At 46.3% G+C, this 22950-nt stretch overlaps 3 protein-coding genes across 7 annotated transcripts in view; 1 reads left to right on the forward strand and 2 right to left on the reverse strand.

Annotated features, from left to right (window-relative positions):
* On the reverse strand, positions 1–14100 carry aadat (aminoadipate aminotransferase). 2 transcript variants are annotated; one of them, XM_060077251.1, is made up of 14 exons: positions 13963–14100; positions 13011–13085; positions 11101–11269; positions 9513–9645; positions 8174–8248; positions 7170–7379; positions 6196–6261; positions 4494–4576; positions 4311–4407; positions 3167–3228; positions 2762–2826; positions 2506–2612; positions 1117–1218; positions 1–906 (listed from the first exon to the last, which is right to left on the reverse strand). In XM_060077251.1, the coding sequence occupies exons 2-14, from the start codon at positions 13075–13077 to the stop codon at positions 865–867; spliced, it is 1278 nt and encodes a 425-aa protein (XP_059933234.1). In that variant the 5' UTR covers positions 13078–13085; positions 13963–14100; the 3' UTR covers positions 1–864. The 2 variants fall into 2 exon arrangements, with proteins under 2 accessions (XP_059933234.1, XP_059933233.1); XM_060077250.1 differs by lacking the exon at positions 13963–14100 and adding an exon at positions 13312–13488.
* Positions 13961–17019, forward strand: ino80b (INO80 complex subunit B). Of its 4 annotated transcripts, none has more exons than XM_060077252.1 (6): positions 13961–14103; positions 14419–14635; positions 14928–15097; positions 15328–15357; positions 15475–15647; positions 15972–17019. In XM_060077252.1, exons 1-6 carry the CDS (start codon positions 14064–14066, stop codon positions 16434–16436), a joined length of 1095 nt encoding a protein of 364 aa, XP_059933235.1. In that variant the 5' UTR covers positions 13961–14063; the 3' UTR covers positions 16437–17019. The 4 variants fall into 4 exon arrangements, with proteins under 4 accessions (XP_059933235.1, XP_059933236.1, XP_059933237.1 ...); XM_060077253.1 differs by having other exon boundaries at positions 15331–15357; XM_060077254.1 differs by having other exon boundaries at positions 14422–14635.
* Positions 16773–22950, reverse strand: part of intu (inturned planar cell polarity protein) — a 19530-nt gene continuing 13352 nt past the window's right edge. Inside the window, exons 7-13 of the mRNA XM_060035863.1 lie at positions 22911–22950; positions 20180–20272; positions 19565–19939; positions 19367–19461; positions 18902–19091; positions 18457–18599; positions 16773–17290 (exon numbers count right to left, since the gene is read on the reverse strand). Coding sequence (XP_059891846.1) covers positions 17179–17290; positions 18457–18599; positions 18902–19091; positions 19367–19461; positions 19565–19939; positions 20180–20272; positions 22911–22950 — 1048 coding nt within the window. The 3' untranslated portion in view covers positions 16773–17178. The remainder of the gene's footprint in view (positions 17291–18456; positions 18600–18901; positions 19092–19366; positions 19462–19564; positions 19940–20179; positions 20273–22910) is intronic.

The following is a 22950-nucleotide window of genomic DNA, read 5'->3' on the forward strand; positions in this document are numbered from 1 at the left end:
TCAAAATTCACTTTTCTTTTCTTTTTTATTCATCAGCAGTGTACACAGACATAATGCCATTCAATGTATTCAATTCATTATTATTGGGTAATTCATGTGTTGTAGAGTTTGGGCGTTTCATCAGTATTTTAGAGGCTATGGTATCCTTCCTCTCGGCTGAGCAAGAGTATTTCAGGAGCTCTGTCAAGAAGGGTGAATGAAAGCACAAAGGACATGTCGTCCTGTGTTATCTGTCCACACTGCCAAGATTCCAACCGGGCGATGATTAAAATGTGTTAGTTTTCCCCTAAATTCATCTCAGAAACACAGTGCTAGATTGTCACAAGCGTCCGATTGTTATCAGAGGACAAGATGGAATCCTGAGTTATAAACAAACATGATACAACACTTGTTTACCTTTCTGACAGTGTAGTGTATTGCTCGAGTGTTTGCGAGAGGAAGTTTATTAGCTAAGATCTCGAGTGAGATTATTTTTGTGTACGTTAACAATAAAAAAAGACATCCCCAAACCGTATTCCCACAAATCCCGCCTCCTTACAGCTATCAATGACTGGTATTGGTCTATACGGTCTCCCGTACATACTGAGCTTTACCACACAAATCACACAGTCACATTCATAATCAATGGCATTCTGCCGTATCAATGCCACGCATTGTTTACTTTAAAAAACCTTCAAGAAAATCCTGTGTAATAACAGCAGGACCCCAACAACAGTGAAAAGAACATCCCTTTCTCTTCTCCCATATGTTTTGTTGTCATTGTACCACTTTGCCCATGCTACATTACACCAAACATCATCAGCCAGAAATAGATCCCCAGCCCCCCCAGGGACGAGTACTTCCTCTCCCAGTGGGCCTCGGTCGTCACTGAGCCTCTCTGATGAGCAGGGACAGCCTCCTGAAGGCCTGCACGCACACACAACGAGAGAGAGAGAGAGAGAGAGACAGAGACAGAGACAGAGACAGAGAGAGAGAGAGAGAGAGACAGAGACAGAGACAGAGACAGAGACAGAGACAGAGAGAGAGAGAGAGAGAGAGTTAGGCGTTTGTGTTTTGAGAGAAAGTGCGAGGATGTGTGTGTGAGAAAGAGAGCGAAAGTGAGAGCGAGAGACTTACCTCGTCTATCTGTTGTGGTGTGGAGAGGGAGAAGGCCGCTCTCACGTAGGGGCAGGGCTTGGAGCTGTCAATCATGAACACGCCCCCAGGAACCATTAACACCTGTCAACACATTACATATAACTTAGTGGTGGTTACCATGGTGATGGCTGTACATCCCCAATTGCTTCCAGTCAATAACCTTGAAGGGGACCGATTATGCTTTTTCGACTTTTATGACTTATTAACGTTGTTATAATGATTGTTATAAATTACACTTCTGCCTGTTTCATGTCTTATCTCATGAGTTTGTGACATTTTACTGTATCTTTATAATTGGCTGTAGTCAAGAATGATTTGTTTGTAGTCATGTTTAACCATACTAAAGTGTCAAATAATGACGAACATGCATTTCAATGTATTCCCTGCTGACAGTCTGGGGTGGCTGTGCAGAGCGCTAAACACTCGGGACAACGTTTGCGATTCACTTGTTCACATTTCCGGGAAATCATCTACGTAGAGGCACACCTGCCGCGCCCCCATATGCTGGTCAAATCTGCCCGCGTACACGCTTCTAGGAAGGTAACCAATCACAACGGAGTTGGGTTGGCAGGAGGTGGGCGAGGGGGCGGAGAAGGACGAAACCGAGCGTTGACAGAGAAAGTTGAAAGCGCCCAGATGAGAGGAAGAGTTTCCCAAAAATCAACATCATTTTTTGTGTATGGTTAAACATGACTATCATTGATTATAACGACGTTTATAGGTCATAAAAGTCAAAAAAGCATAATAGGTCCCCTTTAACGACAAGTCTGCATCTAGCATTTATTAGTGCTGGTAACCGTAGCGATGGCTGTACTCCTCCAACTACTTATCGATGATAACCATAGGGTTGGCTGCACTTCGGCCATTACTAAAGTGTTGGTAGTCATGGTACCAATGGCAGTGACATGCCTCCCTTTTTCGGAAATGTGTTAAGCTAATCAAGAGTGCATTGGTTTTCTGAATAGAGGCGTGTGAGCTGCAGAGTGCAAGTTAATTTGAGTTAAATCTGGAAGAACTAATCGATTCAGTATAATGCTGGCCTTTCCTAAACCAGTACACGCCCTATTCAGAACAAAAACCAGAGAGATAGACACCCACACAGAGTTACAGATACATCATAAGAAAGTTGCAAAAACATATATCAACATTTAGAGCTTGTAATTCCATAATTCCCTAAGTCGTCGTTCATTCGTGTGTGTGTGTGTGTGTGTGTGTGTGTGTGTGTGTGTGTGTGTGTGTGTGTGTGTGTGTGTGTGTGTGTGTGTGTGTGTGTGTGTGTGTGTGTGTGTGTGTGTGTGTGTGTGTGTGTGTGTGTGTGTGTGTGTGTGTGTGTGTGTGTGTGTGTGTGTGTGTGTGTGTGGTCCCCACCTCTTTCTCGATGGCCTTCTCCATGATAAGCTGCTGGGTGTCGGCGATGCCCTTCAGCTTGATCCACAGGAACATGCCTGCAGAGGGGGCGTGCCATTCCGCTACATCTACACACACACAGACAGACACACATCATCCACAGTAACTACCACCTTTCATAAGCGAGTCACATAATTGCACCAGAGAGTCTTTCAGGTCTGTGGATGTGTGTTGGGTATTTTGTGTGTGTGTGTGTGTTGGGTATTTTGTGGCCAACCTTTCAGCCACTTGTCCGCTGAGGACATCATGGCGTCTCGCTGCTTGCTGTAGAACTCAATGACCCTGCGGCAGGAAGGAGAGAACCACACGGCTAGGCATCACTTGTGCGACGAGAGATATGACCTCAATCTCCCCAGAGATTCTGATCACGCACATACATATGCACACACACACACACACACACACACACACACACACACACACACACACACACACACACACACACACACACACACACACACACACACACACACACACACACACACACACACACACACACACACACACACACACACAGCAAAACTCATACACCCACACAAATGGACAAACACACACACACACAGATATGGACACACAGATATATAGGAACACACAAACACGTATTGTACGGAACGGGACGTACCCATCTATGTGCTTGAGGAAGCCCTCTTGGCCCCAGCTGTGCACCAGCTCAGAGACCATGAGCTAGACAGAGAGACACCAGAGATTAGACGGAGCCCACTGCTGCACGTTAGTCCCTTTTAGTGTATGCACCAAGTTTGGCCATCCAACCAAGTCATATAACAGCAACACATTTATACTGTATGTAGCACACATTGTAAACCAGGAATTGAGCCAATCAAGCTACGACTGAACCGCGTTAGGGCGACTCATATCGTTCTGTATCTGCTAAATAAGTAATAATAATCTCCCTAAAATGAAACTAAACAGCATGAACAGCAAAAAACGATGGCCACCACTGCTATGAATTATGTCAAGCTTAGCCGGACCACAGCTGATTCATTCACGTCAACCAGTATTCTGTACATTGGGGGTTTAAATACATCCTGTAGCCCAGCTTTCCGCCTTCCCCTTTGCGGACAGGTGCAGGTGCTCCGCATTTGCATTGTGCAAATATTAGTGCATCGACGCCGTGGAGAAGTGTGTTTGAATACGCTTGACAATGACGGATAACAGCTCAATGTGTTGTTGATATAATCCTCTTTACTGTGTGTGTGTGTGTGTGCGTATATGTGTGTTTGTGTGCGATTGTTTCACTTGGTGAGGAAGTCGTCCAACCAAGGATACCATCACTCCTCTCCCCTCTACCGCTGTTTACCCTTACAACAAAGATTAAACATAAAAGAAGATTATGACACCGCAAGCCCTGGTTTACGACCCGTATCTACAGCGTTCGCATTACTTTTTTAATCACTCTTGATAAAGGTATCCGACTCTCTCGCTAGCTGCAACTACTCTCAAGCCAATCCGGCCCGACACGACCCGCCAATCGGCTATCAGCCGCGCTGGGGCCACTTCCTGTTATCCTGCTCTGACTGCAGCCACAGGAAGATGGAAACAATAACCATCAAAGGGGTTGAAACTGGAACTAAACAAACAAGGTACAGATCGCTGTGGTCTCTGCAGGTTATGAGAGTGAAACACACACACACACACACACACACACACACACACACACACACACACACACACACACACACACACACACACACACACACACACACACACACACACACACACACACACACACACACACACACACACACCTGAGTGAAGGTGCTGGTGTGCATGGTGGAGGCCTGGATGTGGAGCTCCACCCTTTTGACCAGAGGCGCAGGCCCCGTCACGAAGCCTATCCTCAGGCTGAGGGGACAAGGGGAGCGGGGGGGTTATGGTGATAGAACCCTGAGCTCCCCTGAGGTAAAGAGAGAGGTGGAGGATTGACTCACCCCGACGACAGGATCTTGGAGAAGGAGTCGGTGCGTATGATCCGCGCGTCCACGTCCATGGAGAGGAGGGAGGGGGCCCAGGGCTGCCAATGGATCACAGAGAGATGAGAGAGATCACAGACAGACAGACAGAGATAGAGATCCCAGACAGACAGAGAGATAGAGATCACAGACAGACAGACAGAGAGATAGAGATCCCAGACAGACAGAGAGATAGAGATCCCAGACAGACAGAGAGATAGAGATCACAGACAGACAGAGAGTTCGAGGATCACAGACAGAGACAGAGACAGAGAGATAGAGATCACAGACAGACAGACAGAGAGATAGAGATCACAGACAGAGACAGAGAGATAGAGATCACAGACAGACAGAGAGAGATAGAGATCACAGACAGACAGAGAGATAGAGATCACAGACAGACAGACAGACAGAGAGTTCGAGATCACAGACAGAGACAGAGACAGAGAGATAGAGATCACAGACAGACAGACAGAGAGATAGAGATCACAGACAGACAGACAGAGAGATAGAGATCACAGACAGAGACAGAGAGATAGAGATCACAGACAGACAGAGAGAGAGAGAGAGGGAGCGAGAGAGAGAGAGACGAGAGGGATCACACACCCAGAGATAGAGAGACAGAGAGATCACAGATAGACAGAGAGATCACAGACAGACAGACAGACAGACAGACAGACAGACAGACAGACAGACAGACAGACGGACAGACAGACAGGCACTCAATCACAGAGATGCACATGACAAGCATGGTTAGATGGACCAATGTCCCTCTTCAGGGACAAGCATTCCGAGGTCATGATGAGAGCCAGTCCAGTAGCAACCGTGGAAACTTCCTTGAACTGGTGGATGTGTTTTCCTGGTATGACAGTGCGCTTGGACTACATGACTCCTACTGTTTTTGACATGGTACTATGTTACTCCCCTTACGGGACGTAACACCGCATAGTGCCCTTAGTTTTCACTGAGCACCTGCCCCCCAAAATGTCTGTACACGCCACTGGGTTAACATATTACTCAATCAAACCTATTTTTTGCACCACACAAAATTGTTATTTACAGAGCTTTTAATAGTTCCTAATATGTACACCTACCCCTCAGCAGGTAAAAAATGTGTCAGTTAACACACACAAAAATAAGGGCATTATAAAAAACCTAACCCTAACCCTAATTTTGGGATCTGTAGGCCTTGGCCTGCCTCGGACCCTGGCTCTCAGTGGGTATGGCGGCCCTCGCCCTATTGTCCTCTATGGTCTTCTCAAGCATTTCCTTTTTTAGTACGTAGCTTGCTGTTGATTGGTTACAACTCGGTAGTCATGACGTAGAGGCGACAACGAACGGCTTAAGTTTGTTTTCCGTATTAATACATTCTTGCCAGTAAGGACAATGCTTAGGTATTGATGGTGCAAACTAATCGAGTAAACTGCTAGTTTGAAACCAACTGATGATTACTAAGGAGTAAGTAAGGACCAAGTACGCACAGACTTGGTTAGGAACTCACGCAGACTTAGTGCAAGCCAGTCCAGGGCAAGGGAAGTCGACGGCAAGGGAAGTCGACCCAACTAGCAAAGAGAGGTCTTCTTCCGTGGCCCTGGTTCCCATTAAAGGAGCAGAGCCCTCATCAGGGTAACGAGCCACACCTGTGTTGGGGCGACCCCCGAGTGAAAAGCCTTGACCGTACCTTGTCGAACTGCAGGAAGAAGTAGGGGTCGTCCTCGATGATGAGCATGTCGTACAGCCTGGCCAGCTATGAGGACAGAGGGGGACAGGAAGTGGTCAGTGAATAGAATCGACACGCCCCTCACCTTTCTCTGTGCGTGTCCGTGAAGCCAAATAATTCATTAAATGTCTGATAATTTTTTTTTGATATTCTATTTTGTCCATGGCATTTTTTGTGTACATTAGATCTAAAAGTGTATTTTTATTGTGCTCTTATTTTCTGTTTTTCTTAAGTTGTTGTTTTTCCTTTATTTAGTTTTATAACGGCCTTGGCATTGTAAATGTTCCTTGCCAATAAAGCCCCTTTTGATTTGAATGCAGCGTTGTCTGTGGAGCCGTGCTGTGGCGGTCTGTTCCTCAGATGTGGTGAAAGTGTCGGGTTTTCAAAGGAGGTTGGAGGCGGCGCTCTTTGGGCGTGCACGCGAGAGCGCTGCGCGTGCACGCAAACACTGTTTGCATATGGCTGTTTGAACGGACCAAGGCTGTGTGTACCGAAGTCGACACTGAAACCCATTGAGTGCAATGCCACGTGGGAAATTATTCCATAATAAATAATCTCAGGAATATTATCCATAAAAGGCACAGTCGTCTATCTCCAATATCTTTCCGTCTATCTCACTCTCTCATCAAGCATAAAAATGCAATAAGAAAAACATACATATTTATAAATAATGAAAAACCCTCAGATGCAAAATGACCAACCAATCAAATAACATCTTGGGTCAGATCAACCTCAATAAGAGTCCGGAGGTTCATGATATTTATTTGATTTTCATTTTGCGGCAAAAAGATGCATAAACATATCCCCACCTAATTCTACATTTGAAACAACCTTTGACCAGATCAACCTTCACCTTTACCCGCCATGCATCGACAACCAGCACCAACCCAACCCAAACCTGCGTCGCCCTCCCCCTCGCGTCCCCCTCGCCGCACCTCGTACACTTCCTGTTTGCGCTGCGTGGTCATGGAGGCGCCGGTGGGGTTCCCCCCGTTGGGGATGGTGTAGAGGAGCCGGGGGGCCGTGCTGCCCGGCTGGTGCACCTCGGCGGGGTCCCAGCGGGAGAGCACCTCCTTCAGGGCCGCCGGCACCATGCCGTGCTCGTCGCTCGCCACGTTGATCAGGTTGCAGCCCAGCGGCTGGAGCTGAGGTTGAGCGAGCATCGGTTAGAGAGAGAGAGAGAGAGAGAGAGAGAGAGAGAGAGAGAGAGAGAGAGAGAGAGAGAGAGAGAGAGAGAGAGAGAGAGAGAGAGAGAGAGAGAGAGAGAGAGAGAGAGAGAGAGAGAGAGAGAGAGAGAGAGAGAGAGAGAGAGAGAGAGAGAGAGAGAGAGAGAGAGAGAGCTGGTATGAGCCACTAAAGTCGGATGCTAATTGCTATGTCTCTTACTATTGTTTAATTTTTGTGTGTCGAGAAAGGCGCCTTCAAATAAAATGTATTATTATTATTATTATTAATAAAGTCAAGGCCATCTAAGTATGAGTTAGGTATAATCCTATAAATGATTTGGATTTTATGAAACCCCTTGTTGTTAGAAAACATTAAAATAGCGCTACTGGCAGAAGAATTTGGGATTTAATTCCACCTTTAATTTATAATTTTTTGATTTTTCTAATTTTTTTTTTATTCTACATCATTTCAATAATTTACATATTTTACTGAATATAATGTGTATGATTCACTTATGAGGTATGTCTTGACCGTTTTGATTTCAACTCATCATTATGTTTGAGGAGCAGGATCTCAATCAAAACCCGACGACCAAAGAGGTTCCAGAGCCTGAGGGTACCGTTTCATACACGGACCTCAGAAGGTCTGCTACATCAAGGAAAAAGGGTTTGAATGTCTCCCTGCTATTTACCCGTTTGGGCTGAAAGAATGAAAGGGAGACCGAGAAACAGATATCCGCACGCATGTCGTTGTGTTCCGAACACTCACTCACCGCAGCCAGCGTGCCAGAGTACGTGGGCGCGTCCAACAGCACGTTGTCCCCAGGGTTCACCAGCATCTCAAACACCTGCCAAAACAAAAGGAGAAATACATCTTTAGACCGGACCCCATGAGGCCCAACACAATGACTCAGAGACTGAACCCCCTACAGCGCCGGTCAGTTCAAACTAGAGCTGTAGCGATGCGTCGATGACGTCGACGTCAAAAATTCGTCGACGCCAAATTTCTCCGTCGACGATTTTCGACGGAGAAATGGACGAAAGTCACAATAAAGGAAAATGTCCGCGCACGAAATCATCAAAGGTATGGAAATACTTCAAGTTAAGTCCTAAACGGAAAGGTGTTGTGATTTGCACTCTTTGCCAAATGGAGTTGGCATATCACAAGAGCACGACAGCAATGTTGGAGCATCTCAAACGAGAAAGTATCAGTCTAGTGAAGTCATGAACGAGTCCGGTTGTGTGAAAGAATAAAATACCCAGCCTGTCAAGAATCGGTGGCCGCTTCATTCCATCATATTCCGACCTATAAGCAGACTCACTGTCGGTCAAAGTGAAGGGTCATGCCCCCGAGAGCGCATCGGACCTGGAGGGAACGTATCACCTGTGCTCCTCGGTCTGGGAGCCGACAGCAGGAAAGATGTAACTCGTAGTTGGAGGCGGATCGCGCAAGAGAGTATGCGCACACATTTTTTTCATGTCCCTTTACGGGTTCCGTATTAAATAAAGTATATTATTAAGAATTTTTTGGTATTTATTTGAGATAGGCCTACATTATGGTTTTTATTAATCGAGCAACAGAAAAAAAAACAAAAAAACGTCCAATTGGTCATTAGATTAGTCGACTAATCGATAAAATAATCGCCCGATTAATCGTTTGATAAATAATCGTTTACCCCCAGCCTTAGTTCAAATCACCACCAATCTCTAGAAAATAAACCAAAAGTACTTCATATAACTTTGTAATTCAGTGATTGGTTGTTAAAGTGATAACACACCCGTAGTCAACAAAACAAGCTGAGAGGTTCCGGACTAAAACACATCCTGCCATGTCAGGCTACGACCCGTACTGCACATGTGCAGAACACACAAGCTTACGCCGATGTGATTAAGTAACTTGCGATAGAACTACAACAGGGACCGCATACTACTTCAGGGGAGATATTTTGTAATCCCTCTGCTGACATCCAATCGTTTGTTTAAAAGCCAGCTCCGCCTTAGTTAAAAACCACCACCACCCCCAGCACCACCACCACCACCACCACCACCACCACCACCACCACCACCACCACCACCACCAGCCTCAGCCTCTTGGCCTGGCGGCTGGCTCACCTTGCAGAGGCCCTCCTGGCTGCCCGTGGTGACACACAGGTCCATCTGACCCCTCTCCGGGCTGTAGCTCACGCTGGGCGGGTTGTGGAGGTCCCGCTGAAGCTTCTTCATCCAGGCCACCAGCTCTGGGATCCTGGGAACACACACACACACACACACACACACACACTGAGAATAGGGACTGAACAAAGAACTAAATATATATATATTTTTTTTTTTATATATAATTTGTTATGTATATATTTTATGATGTTATATGTTATTTGAAAAAGGACAACAAAAAAGACAAGGAGAAGCAGAAGAACTGAAACACAGCTCTCCGAAGTGGAAGGATGAGATGAAGATGCTTTGAATCGATGGAGAGAGAGATTCCCGGGGTGTTATCGGTGCATTCCTAACCACTTCACAGGCCCGCCGCGCGGCGGATCAGCTCAAATGGCTGGGCTGTGTTTACTCAGAAGCCCATAAAGAGAGATAAGCGGGCCATGAAGAGATAAGCTTTGGACGCCTCTGAGCGGCCAACACATTGATTCACAACAATGGGAGTCCCTAAAAGCAAATACACACGCGCGCTGCTAAAGGATCATCCACTGAGTCGGTGGTTGACAGTACAAAGAATAAAAAAAAATCCCAGTTATATTACAATGCAATACAGAAATTATTGTTATTCCGATGGCTCAGTCAAATAAAAAAAAAAAAGGAAATAGTTGGGTAGATAGACGCACAAAAACCTTCGATTGTGTATTTGTGGGATAAAATGATTGACAAGGCAATCAATGAGGTGTGAAAATACAACAGTGAAAATACTTTTCACTGGTGAGATTAGGAAATAAATGGCTTTAGTTGCTACAATTGTAATTATTGGGCATCACCACCTACAGTATGAGTGAGTGAGTGAGTGAGTGAGTGAGTGAGTGAGTGAGTGAGTGAGTGAGTGAGTGAGTGAGTGAGTGAGTGAGACTGATGGACAAGCACAAAACCCACACTGCAACTCCACAGACACAAACTGTTTCGGTTTCTTAGCGACTAAACGTTAAGGTGTCCGGATAATCCTGAGTACTATACGTTAGTGGTTGTCATGGGTACCGAGTTGAGCAGGACATGCATTGTACGATGCCTCAGGCCTGGTCAAACAAACTGAAAAGGTGTTGCGTGACAGAGTGCCTGAGACACAGTACGTGCCGGAACTGTGCGAGACAAAGTTTAAATGCAAACCGTCCAACCAATTCACACAACATTCACCCTGCCGTGATTGGACAGGACCCATTTCCAGGTCCAAGCGGATGCGAAGGAGGGACCATGGAGATAAGGACATTGATCCATTGGGATTTCATTCACAATAGAAAGCGTGCTTGGGCATCTTGCTCAAGGTATGCCTGGAGAAAGGGGGGGGGGGGGGGGAGAGGCTGCCTGTGGATATGGAAAGATGTGTGTGTGTGTGTGTGTGTGTGTGTGTGTGTGTGTGTGTGTGTGTGTGTGTGTGTGTGTGTGTGTGTGTGTGTGTGTGTGTGTGTGTGTGTGTGTGTGTGTGTGTGTGTGTGTGTGTGTGTGTGTGTGTGTGTGTGTGTGTGTGTGTGTGTGTGGTTACCCGCTTGAGGCCGAATACTGCAAGGCCCTCTTCATCAGCGACTCGTCGAAGGAAAAAGTGGAGCCGTCGTTCATGGTGAAGGAGGCCGAGCGGAAGGGGAAGGTGTTGGGGTTGGGGGCTCCACCGGCCAATGAGATCATTGAAGGGGGCGAGCGCTGCTGGATCTCGGCTTGAGGAAGGGGGGGAGGAGAAGTGGCATGTGAGACGAAATACAATATTATATTGTGATGCAATACCTAAAATATGAGATATTGGGATAATAATGCATATGCAGGTGTGCAGTAGAAGTATATTCGGATGTTTAATGATGCAACAGGTTTACCACGTTAAGGGGTTAAGTGCACATTGCATGCATTTCTGCCCTTCTGAGTAAATTATTTAGAAGGCATATCATAAAGTGCGCAGTCACTTAATACCAGTGGCGGCGCCAGAAATAATTTGTTGCAGTTGCTTAACAGTTGCTGTATGAATTCAAGAGGTTGCTGGTCAAAAAAAAAAACCTTGATCAAAACACCTGAATTTGGCAGAGGCACGGCCGGGAAGACATTTTCGGCACGGGTTGGGGTGGTTGCGGTCCCGTACGAGGCAAGTTTACAGTACAGTAACAACACAGACTAATCGCACCACTGTGATTGAGTGTGATCGTATCATTTGACAGTTCAACGTGCGCTATCTTTCTCCCTCTCCCTCACACACGCACAGACATAAAGACGTAAAGACATAGAACAATATAGAGGAAGATCTTTAAGAAGGCCAACATGAAAATAGCCCAGCGGCATGTACACATTCACTGCTAGTCCAGGTGGCACTGCGGCCACACGACATATAACAAACAACATAGTTCTCTCAATCAACAGCCCGTCAGCAGTCCCCCAACTACAAGGTTAGCTGTCCTGTCAATAGTGGTGAATTGCACATCTCAGACCCACCGTCGCCACGGTACATTCCAAAGCATTCACATTAGTTGCTTGCGCGATACGTCTCAAATGTAGGCCTATGTGGAACATTAATACAATAGTTGCTATTATTGTTGATACTATTATACTTCATAATACTTCTATTAAGGGCAGATCATACCAGGCTACGATAAACCCATCCTTTGGTATGAGCCAAACCTAGAATCTAGTTCTACTTCAAAACAAAATCACATGGGCCCCAAGTCAATATGCTGCGACGGGCAAACTTAATAACCAAACGGCCTACCTTAAATCGATGTCTTGATCACAGGACGTCTTGCAATATTCCACTTTAATCCATACGGTTTAACACACCAACATTGCTAGCAAGCATGTGCTAACATTGTATTGCTAATTCAGAACTGTGTAGGCTACAATATTTTCTTCCGTTTCTTCAGACATTGCCCACATCCAAAATGTGTCATGTATAAAAATATAAGCCTATGCTAATTATATTATTTTAACTAAAAGGAGGTACCGTATTACAACAAATTAATATATCAAGACACATCGTGTGATTCACAACACAAAATGAAAAAAGAACTTGCAAGCATGCCCAACGCTCGGGAACTGGGCACGGTGAGGGGGAGGGGAGGAGAGGAGAGTCCCAGGCTGACTCGTGTTGATTTGAACGACAGTCCAGTCACGGCCCTGAAATGTTGACGCTACTCACTGATTATGCACTTAATCTGGTGATTCATATGACAGGAATGGTCGGTATGGTGACGGGTACCGCATTCGGCCATAGGTTTAGTTGAACTTATTTAATACCATTTTACGGAAAATAGCATTATTTCAAATATGTTGTTTGAGTTTGACAAAAAATCAGGGGTTGCTCTGGGGTTTCTGAGTAATTGCTTGGAGTTGCTTTAGCAACGGCAAGCAACCGTTTGGCGCCGCCCCTGCTTAATACAAACAAGGGTTTTTCTTCTTGAAATCAACTTCCAAACTTACTGAGCAATCGGATCGGGGAGGGCTTCCTAGCAGCGCTGACTGCTGTCAGAAACCGGGAGTAATTCATTGTTGTTCCTAAAAATGGAATGGAAATGGAAACTTTCATGCAAACTATTTTATTAATAATGATGATTTGACACCATGTGTTGACTACGTGTTAATACACTGCCTCTCTGGATTGATAGAGGTCACTGTATCAAAACAAGTTGGCACAGTATCCACCCTGGAATGGTAGCATTAATCAAAGGAAATTACGATTTTAGAACAAATTACTCCGTAAAGACCTGTTTACATGACTGACCTTCCGTATGGGCACTGGGCAGGGCACTATGCTCAGCGGATTGTTGGTCACTTTACGTGATCATGGGTCAACCACACACCACACCGCGGCGTGGCCACTCCAGAAACTGCATTTCCGGCGTCTTTATAGTTTTTAATCTAATGCTATATAGCGTTCCTATTGATGTACAGTACAACAAAGCATTTCCCTTCTTAGATGGATGATATAAAGCGATACAGATCTAATCTTTTGGCATGCCAATGATAACCCATAACTTACCGAACAACCAATCAAATATTTGGATTAATTTACTGACACTGATATCTAACGTCCGCTAGAGGGCAGCGGTTAGGGTCGCTTCGGAAACAAGAAAGAAGAAGAATACCCAGTGTTGATAACCAGTTAGCGCTCAAGATACTTCACAATAATGCCGTTCACCTTCTTATGGTTTACTTCGCTGTGTAATAGGAAGCTTTACTTTAAGGTAATCTGATGTTTAGCTACAATAGGTAACCGACAGCGTTTCGTTTTCTAATTCGTGGACGCTATCGTTAACTATAAACTAGGATGTGCACCAGAGTCGACATCCACGCCAAAGTGTGAAAGTCAAAAAGCAGGGAGACTTGCTACAGTGGGCAAGGCTGATTATAGAATAGAATCACCGTACATTACCTGAAGAAGACCTGTTGGAGGAAGTAATTTACTTAACGAGGGATATCTGCTGAGATGTATCACTGACCAGCTGAAGCCCTTTGCACACTCCCAAGTGTTAAATGGGGAAAAGGAAAGACATGATCCACCCCAGGTTCCTTGGTAAGTATATGCGTCATGGATGACCTTGTTCGGTTATGATATGGTAAACATTAACGATTTGGATTGCTTCTACAAACAAAATGGGTACTCTCTATATCGAGAAGATACTACTGCAAACTAGTCAGTGCTAGACTGAATACTGAGCCAATGAATGGCGGAATTTATGAAGAGATTAATACATTTTCCGTTAATACAATATATCTGATTAAAACAGAATGGCACTTGAGTAAAGCTGCATGAACATGCATTCTGTAGCCCTATATTGTACAATTTCAATGTTCTTTAATGTGACCCCCATTTTCTCTCTGTGCTCAGCAGCCGAAGGTGGACTGCATGCGCTCCACAAGAGGAAACACAAAAAACACAAGAAGCATAAGAAGAAGCATCACCGTGACGACGCCAGCGGTGGCCACACCTTCCCCGAGCCCTTGGAGAAACACCCCCACCACCCCATGCCCATGCCCAGACCCCCGCCGCCACCACAGCTACGGCTCAAGATCAAACTGGGGGGCCAGACACTGGGCACTAAGAGGTAACGATGAGCCCCTCTACGACGCACATAAAGGCCACCCTCGGCATCTTTATCGAAAATCATTTTCTAAAAATATAATACATTTGTTGATGCTTAGTGTGTTCCCAGACTGTAACATTTCAAGTGCTACATTCGAATCGTTTCCAGAATGGGAATATTGTGCTGATGAATTCCATATTTGTATTAGTGATTGCCCATCCAGAGTCTTCAACGTGTACCGCTCAGTGTATTTCGGTGAGGCTCCGGATAGTACTAGTTCCCGCTCAACGTTTGTTGTCGTTGTCTGTGGCAGTGTGCCGACCTTCACCGTGCACCCTGGCGTCGCCTGTCCCCCCTCACCGCTGATGATCGTCAATAAACACAATGACTATGACGATGACGACGACGATGATGATGACGACGACGACGACGACGATGACGAAGAGCCGTCCGTGCCTCTGGAGCAGTACCGGGCCTGGTTAGGTGAGTCCGCCTGCGATGGCTTCCTTTCGTTGACACCCTGATGGGCTTTGGCAGTCCAGGACATGCTTAAATAAACTGTTTTTGTAAGGTTTGGGTGATCATATTTTAAATCAGGGAATACATCGTACACCCCGTGTTAAAGCCAATGATCAATATCAGTCCTTAATGCTCATGGATTGCAGAAAATGAAGTTTTAAATCTTTTCATCCTCATCCCACTAATATGGACAGTAGGTCCCAATCCCTCTTCAAAGACACATGGTGAGAAAGAAATGCTACACGTTGCTTCTCTCGTGATTCTTACATCCAATGGTGTTGATAGATACGCTGATTTCTCTCCTCCTCTTCCCCATCTCCCCTCCCCTCGCTCCCCCCAAGATGAGGACAGCAACGTGGCTACCTCCCCGATGCCCGACGTGGACTCGGACTCGCTGCCCGCGGTCCCGGTAGACGAGGAGGAGCGGTGGCTTGACGCCCTGGAGAAAGGAGAGCTGGACGACAACGGGGAGCTGAAGAAGGAGATCGACGAGTCCCTGCTCACCGCCCGACAGGTGCACGACTCAACCAATATCACAATCGGGGGTTACAGCGGGGGAGGAGTGTTTAGTGGCCGGACTCTAAGCCGAAAGGTTCTGGGATCGAACCCTGATGTGTCCAACCCTACCCGTTAGGCATCCTAGAGCGTGAGGCCAACTCCTACCTGCTCGTTAAGAGCATGCATCCAAAATTCACTGTTGGTTGCTTCAAACAAACGATAAGCAATTACAAACTCCACTCTCAATGTTTAGCTTTATGGACGAGAGGCACCAGAAGCACCAGAGGTAAACGAGGGTCACGGCCGCGATCACTGAACTCGTCTCTCTCTTTCTCCACAGAAAGCCTTGCTCCACAAGCAGCAGAGCCAGCCCCTGCTGGAGCTGCCCATGGGCTACAAGGAGAAGGAGATGACGGCCGAAATGATGCAGAAGCGGGAGGAGCGTGCCCGCAAGCGGCGCCTGCAGGCCGCCAAGAAGGCGGAGGACAGCAAGAACCAGACCATCGAGAGGCTGACCAAGACCAGCAAGGCCAAGATCAAGAGCATGCGGGAGAGGAAGTTCAAGCAGGCCCAGTGCCCCATGGTGCGCTACAGCGACTCGGCCGCCGGGGGCGTGGCCATCTCCTTCCCAGTGGGCGTGGCTCCGCCCCCGGCGGCGCCGGCCCCGCCCCCGGCTCCGCCGGCGCCCTGCGGGGTGACGGGGTGCGACAATCTCAAGAGGTACTGCTGCTCCACGACCGGCGTGCCGCTGTGTAGTCTGGCGTGCTACAAGAAGAACCTGGCGCTGGTGCAGACCGCCGCATGAGGCCCGGCCGTCGAGCAAGGCACTAGAATGTCAAGTAAGGCGGCCCTCAAGGGACAAAACTCCATGAAAACAGGACTGGATTTGCATAATTTTTTCATTTTATAAGTAAAGTATTTGTAACGTGTGTATGCTGTGTCCGATCAGGTTTTTTCCCCCCCATTGGTGGCATTATTTTGTTATAACGAAATCAGTGAGTGAATTTAAGTGAATTACCGGAACATTTTTATATCGAAAGACGCTGCCTGCGGTTTTATTTTTAAACCTCTTCCCCTGTTAACTTTTTTTTTTTTTTTATAACCGATGTAATTATAATTATTCAACATGATCGTGACAGGCTTACAAAGCAAAAGGAATCACTTACTTTAATTCTCTAAGAAATGTACATTGTTATAAAGTGCGATTACCGTACAAAAACAAATACTGTACATCTTAAATAACAAATTGTTTTCTGAGACAATTCATTCATTTTTTTCGGTCAATTACTGATGGCACTAGTCAGTAGTGCCTGTACAGGCCACTTCTCCTTTCAAGACTTCCTTTATTAAACTGAACACCTTGGTTTCTGAGGTATTTGTTTGAAGAAGCAACAGTTCCTTGAAAGGCAGCAGGAGCCGAAGGATAAAAACGCGCACACCTCCTTGTTGTGTGTGCATCTTGTGTTTCCGTCCGGCCGCATGACCCCAGAAGCCCTTGCCCTTGAGTGTGGGAGTGTGTGCATGAAGCGCCCTGCTGGCAGACGGCCTCACAGAGCCAGGCCAAAGGACAGCCTGAAGGCCAGCTCCACGGGAACCTCGGGAACCGAGTCATGGAAACACACGTAGAACTCCTGAGGAACCGGTTCCAGCAGCATCCGCCTGGAACACACATGAAAAAATACCAATACAAACAAGAAAAATGCATTTCCTGCAGAAAATGCAGTGAGTGCTGTAGTACAAAGTGAGGTTGAAAATATTTTTTAATAAAGCCACATAGGTTAAGACAAAGAAACGTTAAATGGCTTAAATCAAGTGAAGGGATTTGAACAAACGTTAAAGTCTAAATTAAGTAAACAATGTAAACATGCACACCATTTAAGAAAAAGTAAATGGTTGGAAACAAAGTTACCGCTGAATGAAAAGCGCAAAGCATTGCTAAAAATGCAGAAATGTAAAATGAATTGAACTGAAGAATCTGAAACGTGTGTGTGTGTCAGAGAAGCCGGTGCATGATTAAAAGTAGCTCAATAGAGTCGGGAAAACCACCCATATTTTAAAATTTGAATGGAGTCTAGGTGAAAAATTGAGGAAGGAGATAAGTCCCAAAGAGAATAAGGAAGAAAGAATAAAACTTATGAAGAACAATAGTTGAGCGCTGCATGCAGCACTCGCCTAATAAAACTTTTAGGAAACAGGAAAATGTGTTTGAATAATTAAAAGGTCACACTTAACATCTTAAAGTGGGGCAGCTTTTCTCTACACAGCAGTACTTTCAGTTTGGTTTGAAATAAATAAAAGGGGATGCTATTATTCACTAGCTAACACGAGAGTTGGGCTTTTTAATAAATGTTGTAAAACTGTCTGAAATATGATTTGTTACCCTTCAGGTCCCTACAGGACCTTTTTTTTTTTTTTGTAAAGCGTCTTTGGGTACCGAGAAAAGCGCTATATAAAACCTATGTATTATTATTATTATTACAGCACCCTTCCGTTAAACAACCCAGAAGTAGTGGGAGTATTTCCGAGATGAAAAATTCAGTTCAGTAGTGTGACTAATGATTGATATTGCAGACATGGGTCGCTTCGTGGACCTGGGTCTCTCTGGGCTTGCCGTAGACCAGGGCATACGGAGTTCTATTTCCGGGGGTCCAGATTTCGTGAGAGTTGGAAGAGGATGAAATAACCGATGTGTAATGTCTTATTTTCTCGTAAGGTAACGCATAACTAATTTCTCAGATAGGAACTACAATTTTATAACTTAATTAAAAGAGTGCCGTTACACTAAAATGCTATGGCGAAAAGTGATATTATTACAGTCGGCCTACCCTATGACCCAGTAGGTCATGGTGGGGGCGGGCTTCTTCTGGTCCGTCCAGTTCTGGGGCTTGCACTGGAACAACACCCCGTGCTCCTTCACGGGACCCAGGCCCAGGGGCCCGCGCGCCCTCTCTGCGGCCCCCCTCGGCCCCTGGACCACGGGACAGAAATGGGAAAACATTTGACACGGTGTTACTCAGTGCTGGGCTGGTTTGTGTTAGCAGGAGGACTTTGTTCACTAGGTCACTTATTCCTTTATCGAAATCCAAAACTAATGTGGTGGATCATTAATCAAATGTTTTTTTTTAGCAATATCTTTTTTTACAAAAGGGAGACCAAAGCTCATGTTCACATGACCCAAACGATTTGTAGAGGGAATTCTGGTGCAGAACATATTTAGCAAAAAAACAACTCAAGAGTGGGCAAATATATTAGGGGGGCGAGGCGTCTCACCCGGGGGGGCAGGCTCTGCTGGAAGGCGGCCCGTATGGAGAGGCAGCAGTGGTGGAAGTTGCGGATGAGTTGGGGGTGGATGGAGCCACTGAGCTGCGCCACCTGGCGGTGGGTGGGGGCGATGAAGATGCCCTGCACCGACTCCATCAGGACGTAGTGGAACAGGGTGTTCTCCACCCCGGAGGTCAGCCTGCACAGACACGCAGGGAGAAGGGTTTTAACTGGTTGTGTTGTGATCCGGCATTGTCGAGGTGCCTTTCTGCCCCCTAGTGGTCACTAATGAATTAAGACCTCTTTTTAAAATAAAAAATGTAAAATGTTCTGCAGATGTAGAAGAGAACTTCCCTACCGTTGCTGAACATTAATTGAATCTTAATTATTGATCGCAATGTTTATAGTCCAGCTGTATACTTCCTTCAAACGTAAGCATTAATTGGTCGATGGTATGTACCAGGTGTCACCCACTTGATGGAGTTGAACATGTCCTCCGTCTCCCTCTCGGTGAGGGTCTTCTTCAGGGTGCCCAGGTAGAACGGGTTGGGGTTCTTCATCCTGGGGATCTGAGGGACCGCCGCAGCCAACAAGAAACAAATAAATTAACTCAGCAAAAATATTCCTCTCACACAAAAGAATAAATGTAAATAGAAGAGGACACGCCCTCACCTTGAAGAGACTCCCGCTGCCGTCGGACCCCCCGGACCCCAGCGAGTCGCGGCGGGGCCCCGGGTCCTGCTGGGGCCCGTCGTTCCCGCTGTCCGACGGGTTCCTCCTGGGGCTGGGTCGCCTGGCCCTGTCCCCAAAGAGGCCGCGGCCCCGGGCCCCCGCAAAGGAGGGCCCCCTCATGGCCCCGGCCAGCTTGCTGAGGACCGGCGAGGAGGAGGAGGAGGAGGGGGAGGGGACGGCGCCGGAGCGATCGCGGGCCGAGGCGGCGCCGGGGAGGAACCAGTCGGCGCAGGAGAGGCAGGGAGCGGCGGGGGCGCCGAGCCGGTCCTCCATGCCCCCCTCCAGCCCCTCCAGCTGCAGGAGGGTGGCCTTCACCTGGGGGGGCGGCGGCGGAGGGGGGGGGGTTACAGGTCATATACTGCTTTCTTTTTAAACAATTAAAACAGTCTTAAACCTGTTACACCTTCCCAGTGCTAATAAAATAACCAAACCAAAAGCCGTGACTATAACTGTACACCTGCAGTGTATTATGAACCTCCCCTCCTCCGTGTGCAAAAGAGGAGAATTTTGATTGACGGTATTTGACGAGCGTGCGTGTTTGTGTGCGTTCCTTACCTGGTCTATGTAAATGCAGTCGGGCCCCGGGGAGCCCAGGGCAGGGGAGGCGGCCCCACCGGCCTCCATCAACACACACTGCATCAGGTGCCTCTGGGGAACACACGGTTCTGTTAGTAGAACCAAACCCACTAACCCTAACCCCTTCCCCACCCCTCTCTCATCAGGGGACCCCAGCGATGTACCCCCCCCCCCCCAGTGACAGTGTTGGGCAAGTTATTTCAAAAGAGTAATGCATTATGGTGCATTACGGTCGTTTCAAAGTAATTAGTTACATTACAATATTACTGTCTTTGAATTGTAAGGCATTACACTACTTTGACATTAATTTCACCAGAATAAGAGGAAATATGGATTTGGTGTTCTCAATAATAATAATACATTTAATTTAGAGGCGCCTTTCAAGACACCCAAGGTCACCTTACAGAGCATATAGTCATCATTCAAAACTATGTAAAACAGACTAGGAATAAAAGGAAAACAGAGGTTAAACATGAAGAAGAATAATAATTAATAAACACTCAAAGACGCCTAAAGTGAAGGGGGGACCTCACTAACCACCACCAATATGTAGCACCCACTTGGGTGATGCACGGCAGCCAATCGGTGCCAGAACGCTCACTACACACCAGCTTGAGGTGGAGAGTTAAGGTACGGCCACACCAAACGCGTCACCTGCGTACCACGCGTATAAAATCGGCAATTTTTCCATAGGGAAGCATTGGTGTACGCGCGTATGAGGTGCATACAGCGTATCATGCGTACCAAGCAACATTTTACTCGCTGTAGGGGCGTATGAGGCGCGTACATATACGCGCGTACATATACGCGCGTACATATACGCGCGCACATATACGCGCGTACATATACGCGCGTACATGTACGCGAGGAGTTCAAAAAATTGAACTTTTTATGCTCATACGCGCCGCAATAGCCAATCAGCGTTGAGCTTGACCCGACGTCACTGGCAGAGAGTAGTGAGCTTGGACAGAAGCATACGGCCGACATCTTTCTTTATTCTGTGTGGAAATAGTAACATAGTTACGCCATTAAATGCTTTTATGGAAACATTTCTAGCGAGAAATGTGCATTTTACTTTCATAATGTTCGCTCGGTGAATGTGAAGGATGTTTGGTTTGATAGTTATGACGAAGAGGGAACGCTCCGTTCACTTGCATGGACAGAGTCTCTGATTGCTAAGCAACCTCAACGTCTTGGCGGACTATTTCTCTGCTGATCAACACTACGAATGCTGGAAACACACCAGACACACCATGTGAAGTTATTTAACCCGATTATTGTTATTTATATCCGAGATTATTTAATCTAACCCGATCCAAGCTCTATCATCCATCCAAACACGGCGGCGTTTGGGTTTCCTTCCTCGGACTCCTTAATCCTCGGACTCCTTAAATGGTCAGATACGCGCGTATCTGACCATTTTTGACACAAAATGGTCAAGCAACATTTTCGTACGCACGTACATGGTACGCGAGGTACGCGCTTGGTGTGTTCGCACCCTAGGGATGAGGTGGAGAGTGAGGGAAAAGAACATTTAAACACTATCGACCATATTTAAACACTATCAATCACATTTAAACAATATCGACCACATGTAAACACTATGGACCACATTTAAACACTATCGACCATATTTAAACACTATGGACCACATGTAAACCCTATCGACCACATGTAAACACTATCGCCCACATTTAAACACTATCACCCACATTTAAACACTATGGACCACATTTAAACACTATGGACCACATGTAAACCCTATCGACCACATTAATAGATCTTGTGTTCAATGCAGCTCATTACACAGCAGGAGGTGATGTGGTATGGCATAATGACTGAGTTAGGCTTAAGGCTAACAAAAGTACAATATAATGGTCTCAGTTATGGCTCATGGTGCAATACATTTTATAATAGAAATATACTCTAACTTTAGGCATCCATATTGAAAGCAATAGAGCTAGAGCCTACTACGGTATATTGTAAAAAAAAAAAATACCTTTCTGGTTTGTCTAGGTCTAGGATGAAATAGAGTGGCTGACACCAGAACTGACTATTGGTCCTGTCTCGGGTATTTGGCTCATTTCAAATTGCCCCAGCTAGCCTGCTTAACAATGGCTTGCAATGGGTATTCACAAAACTGTCCTTAAAACAACCCTAAATGTTAGTTTTCAGAAATGCGCAACTCAGGAGTTGTTAGTGGTGTTCGTTGATGCTCCAAATCAAGTATCGTAGCGAAATACAGTTTCTATCATGTTCAATTTGGCATTTTGTTAGTCCATTGATTTCGGTTGGAAGACTCATTGCTCCTTGACCGGTAACGGAAAGGTGGGCTGGTTGTAGTCTTTTCGCTCCATTCTAGCCCTACTGTTGATACAGAGAACCGAGCGAAAAGACTACAACCAGCGCCTCTGGACTCTGCTGCGGCCGTGATCTTCTCCTCAAGCAATAAGAGGAAGTCAACTTTTGCGCAGATTTTTTTTCTCCTCAACACACAAGTTAATTTCGGGTTTTAAATGCTTAGTTACGTGCGCTACTGAGATCTGTACCGAGTAAAATATTACCGTTTTTTTTTGTAATGCCTTACATTACCGCGTCACAGCGAAAAGTAATGTATTACAGTAATGCATTACTTTTGTAACACGTAACCCCCAACACTGCCCAGCGATATACCCCCCCTCCCTCACTGACAGCCCGGCGCTCTGCTCACCAGCCCCACGATGAGCAGGAAGTGGCGTGCGCGGGGCGGG

The sequence above is a fragment of the Gadus macrocephalus genome, chromosome 17 (genome assembly GCF_031168955.1).
Source record: "Gadus macrocephalus chromosome 17, ASM3116895v1".
In the NCBI taxonomy this organism is placed as follows: Eukaryota; Metazoa; Chordata; class Actinopteri; order Gadiformes; family Gadidae; genus Gadus; species Gadus macrocephalus.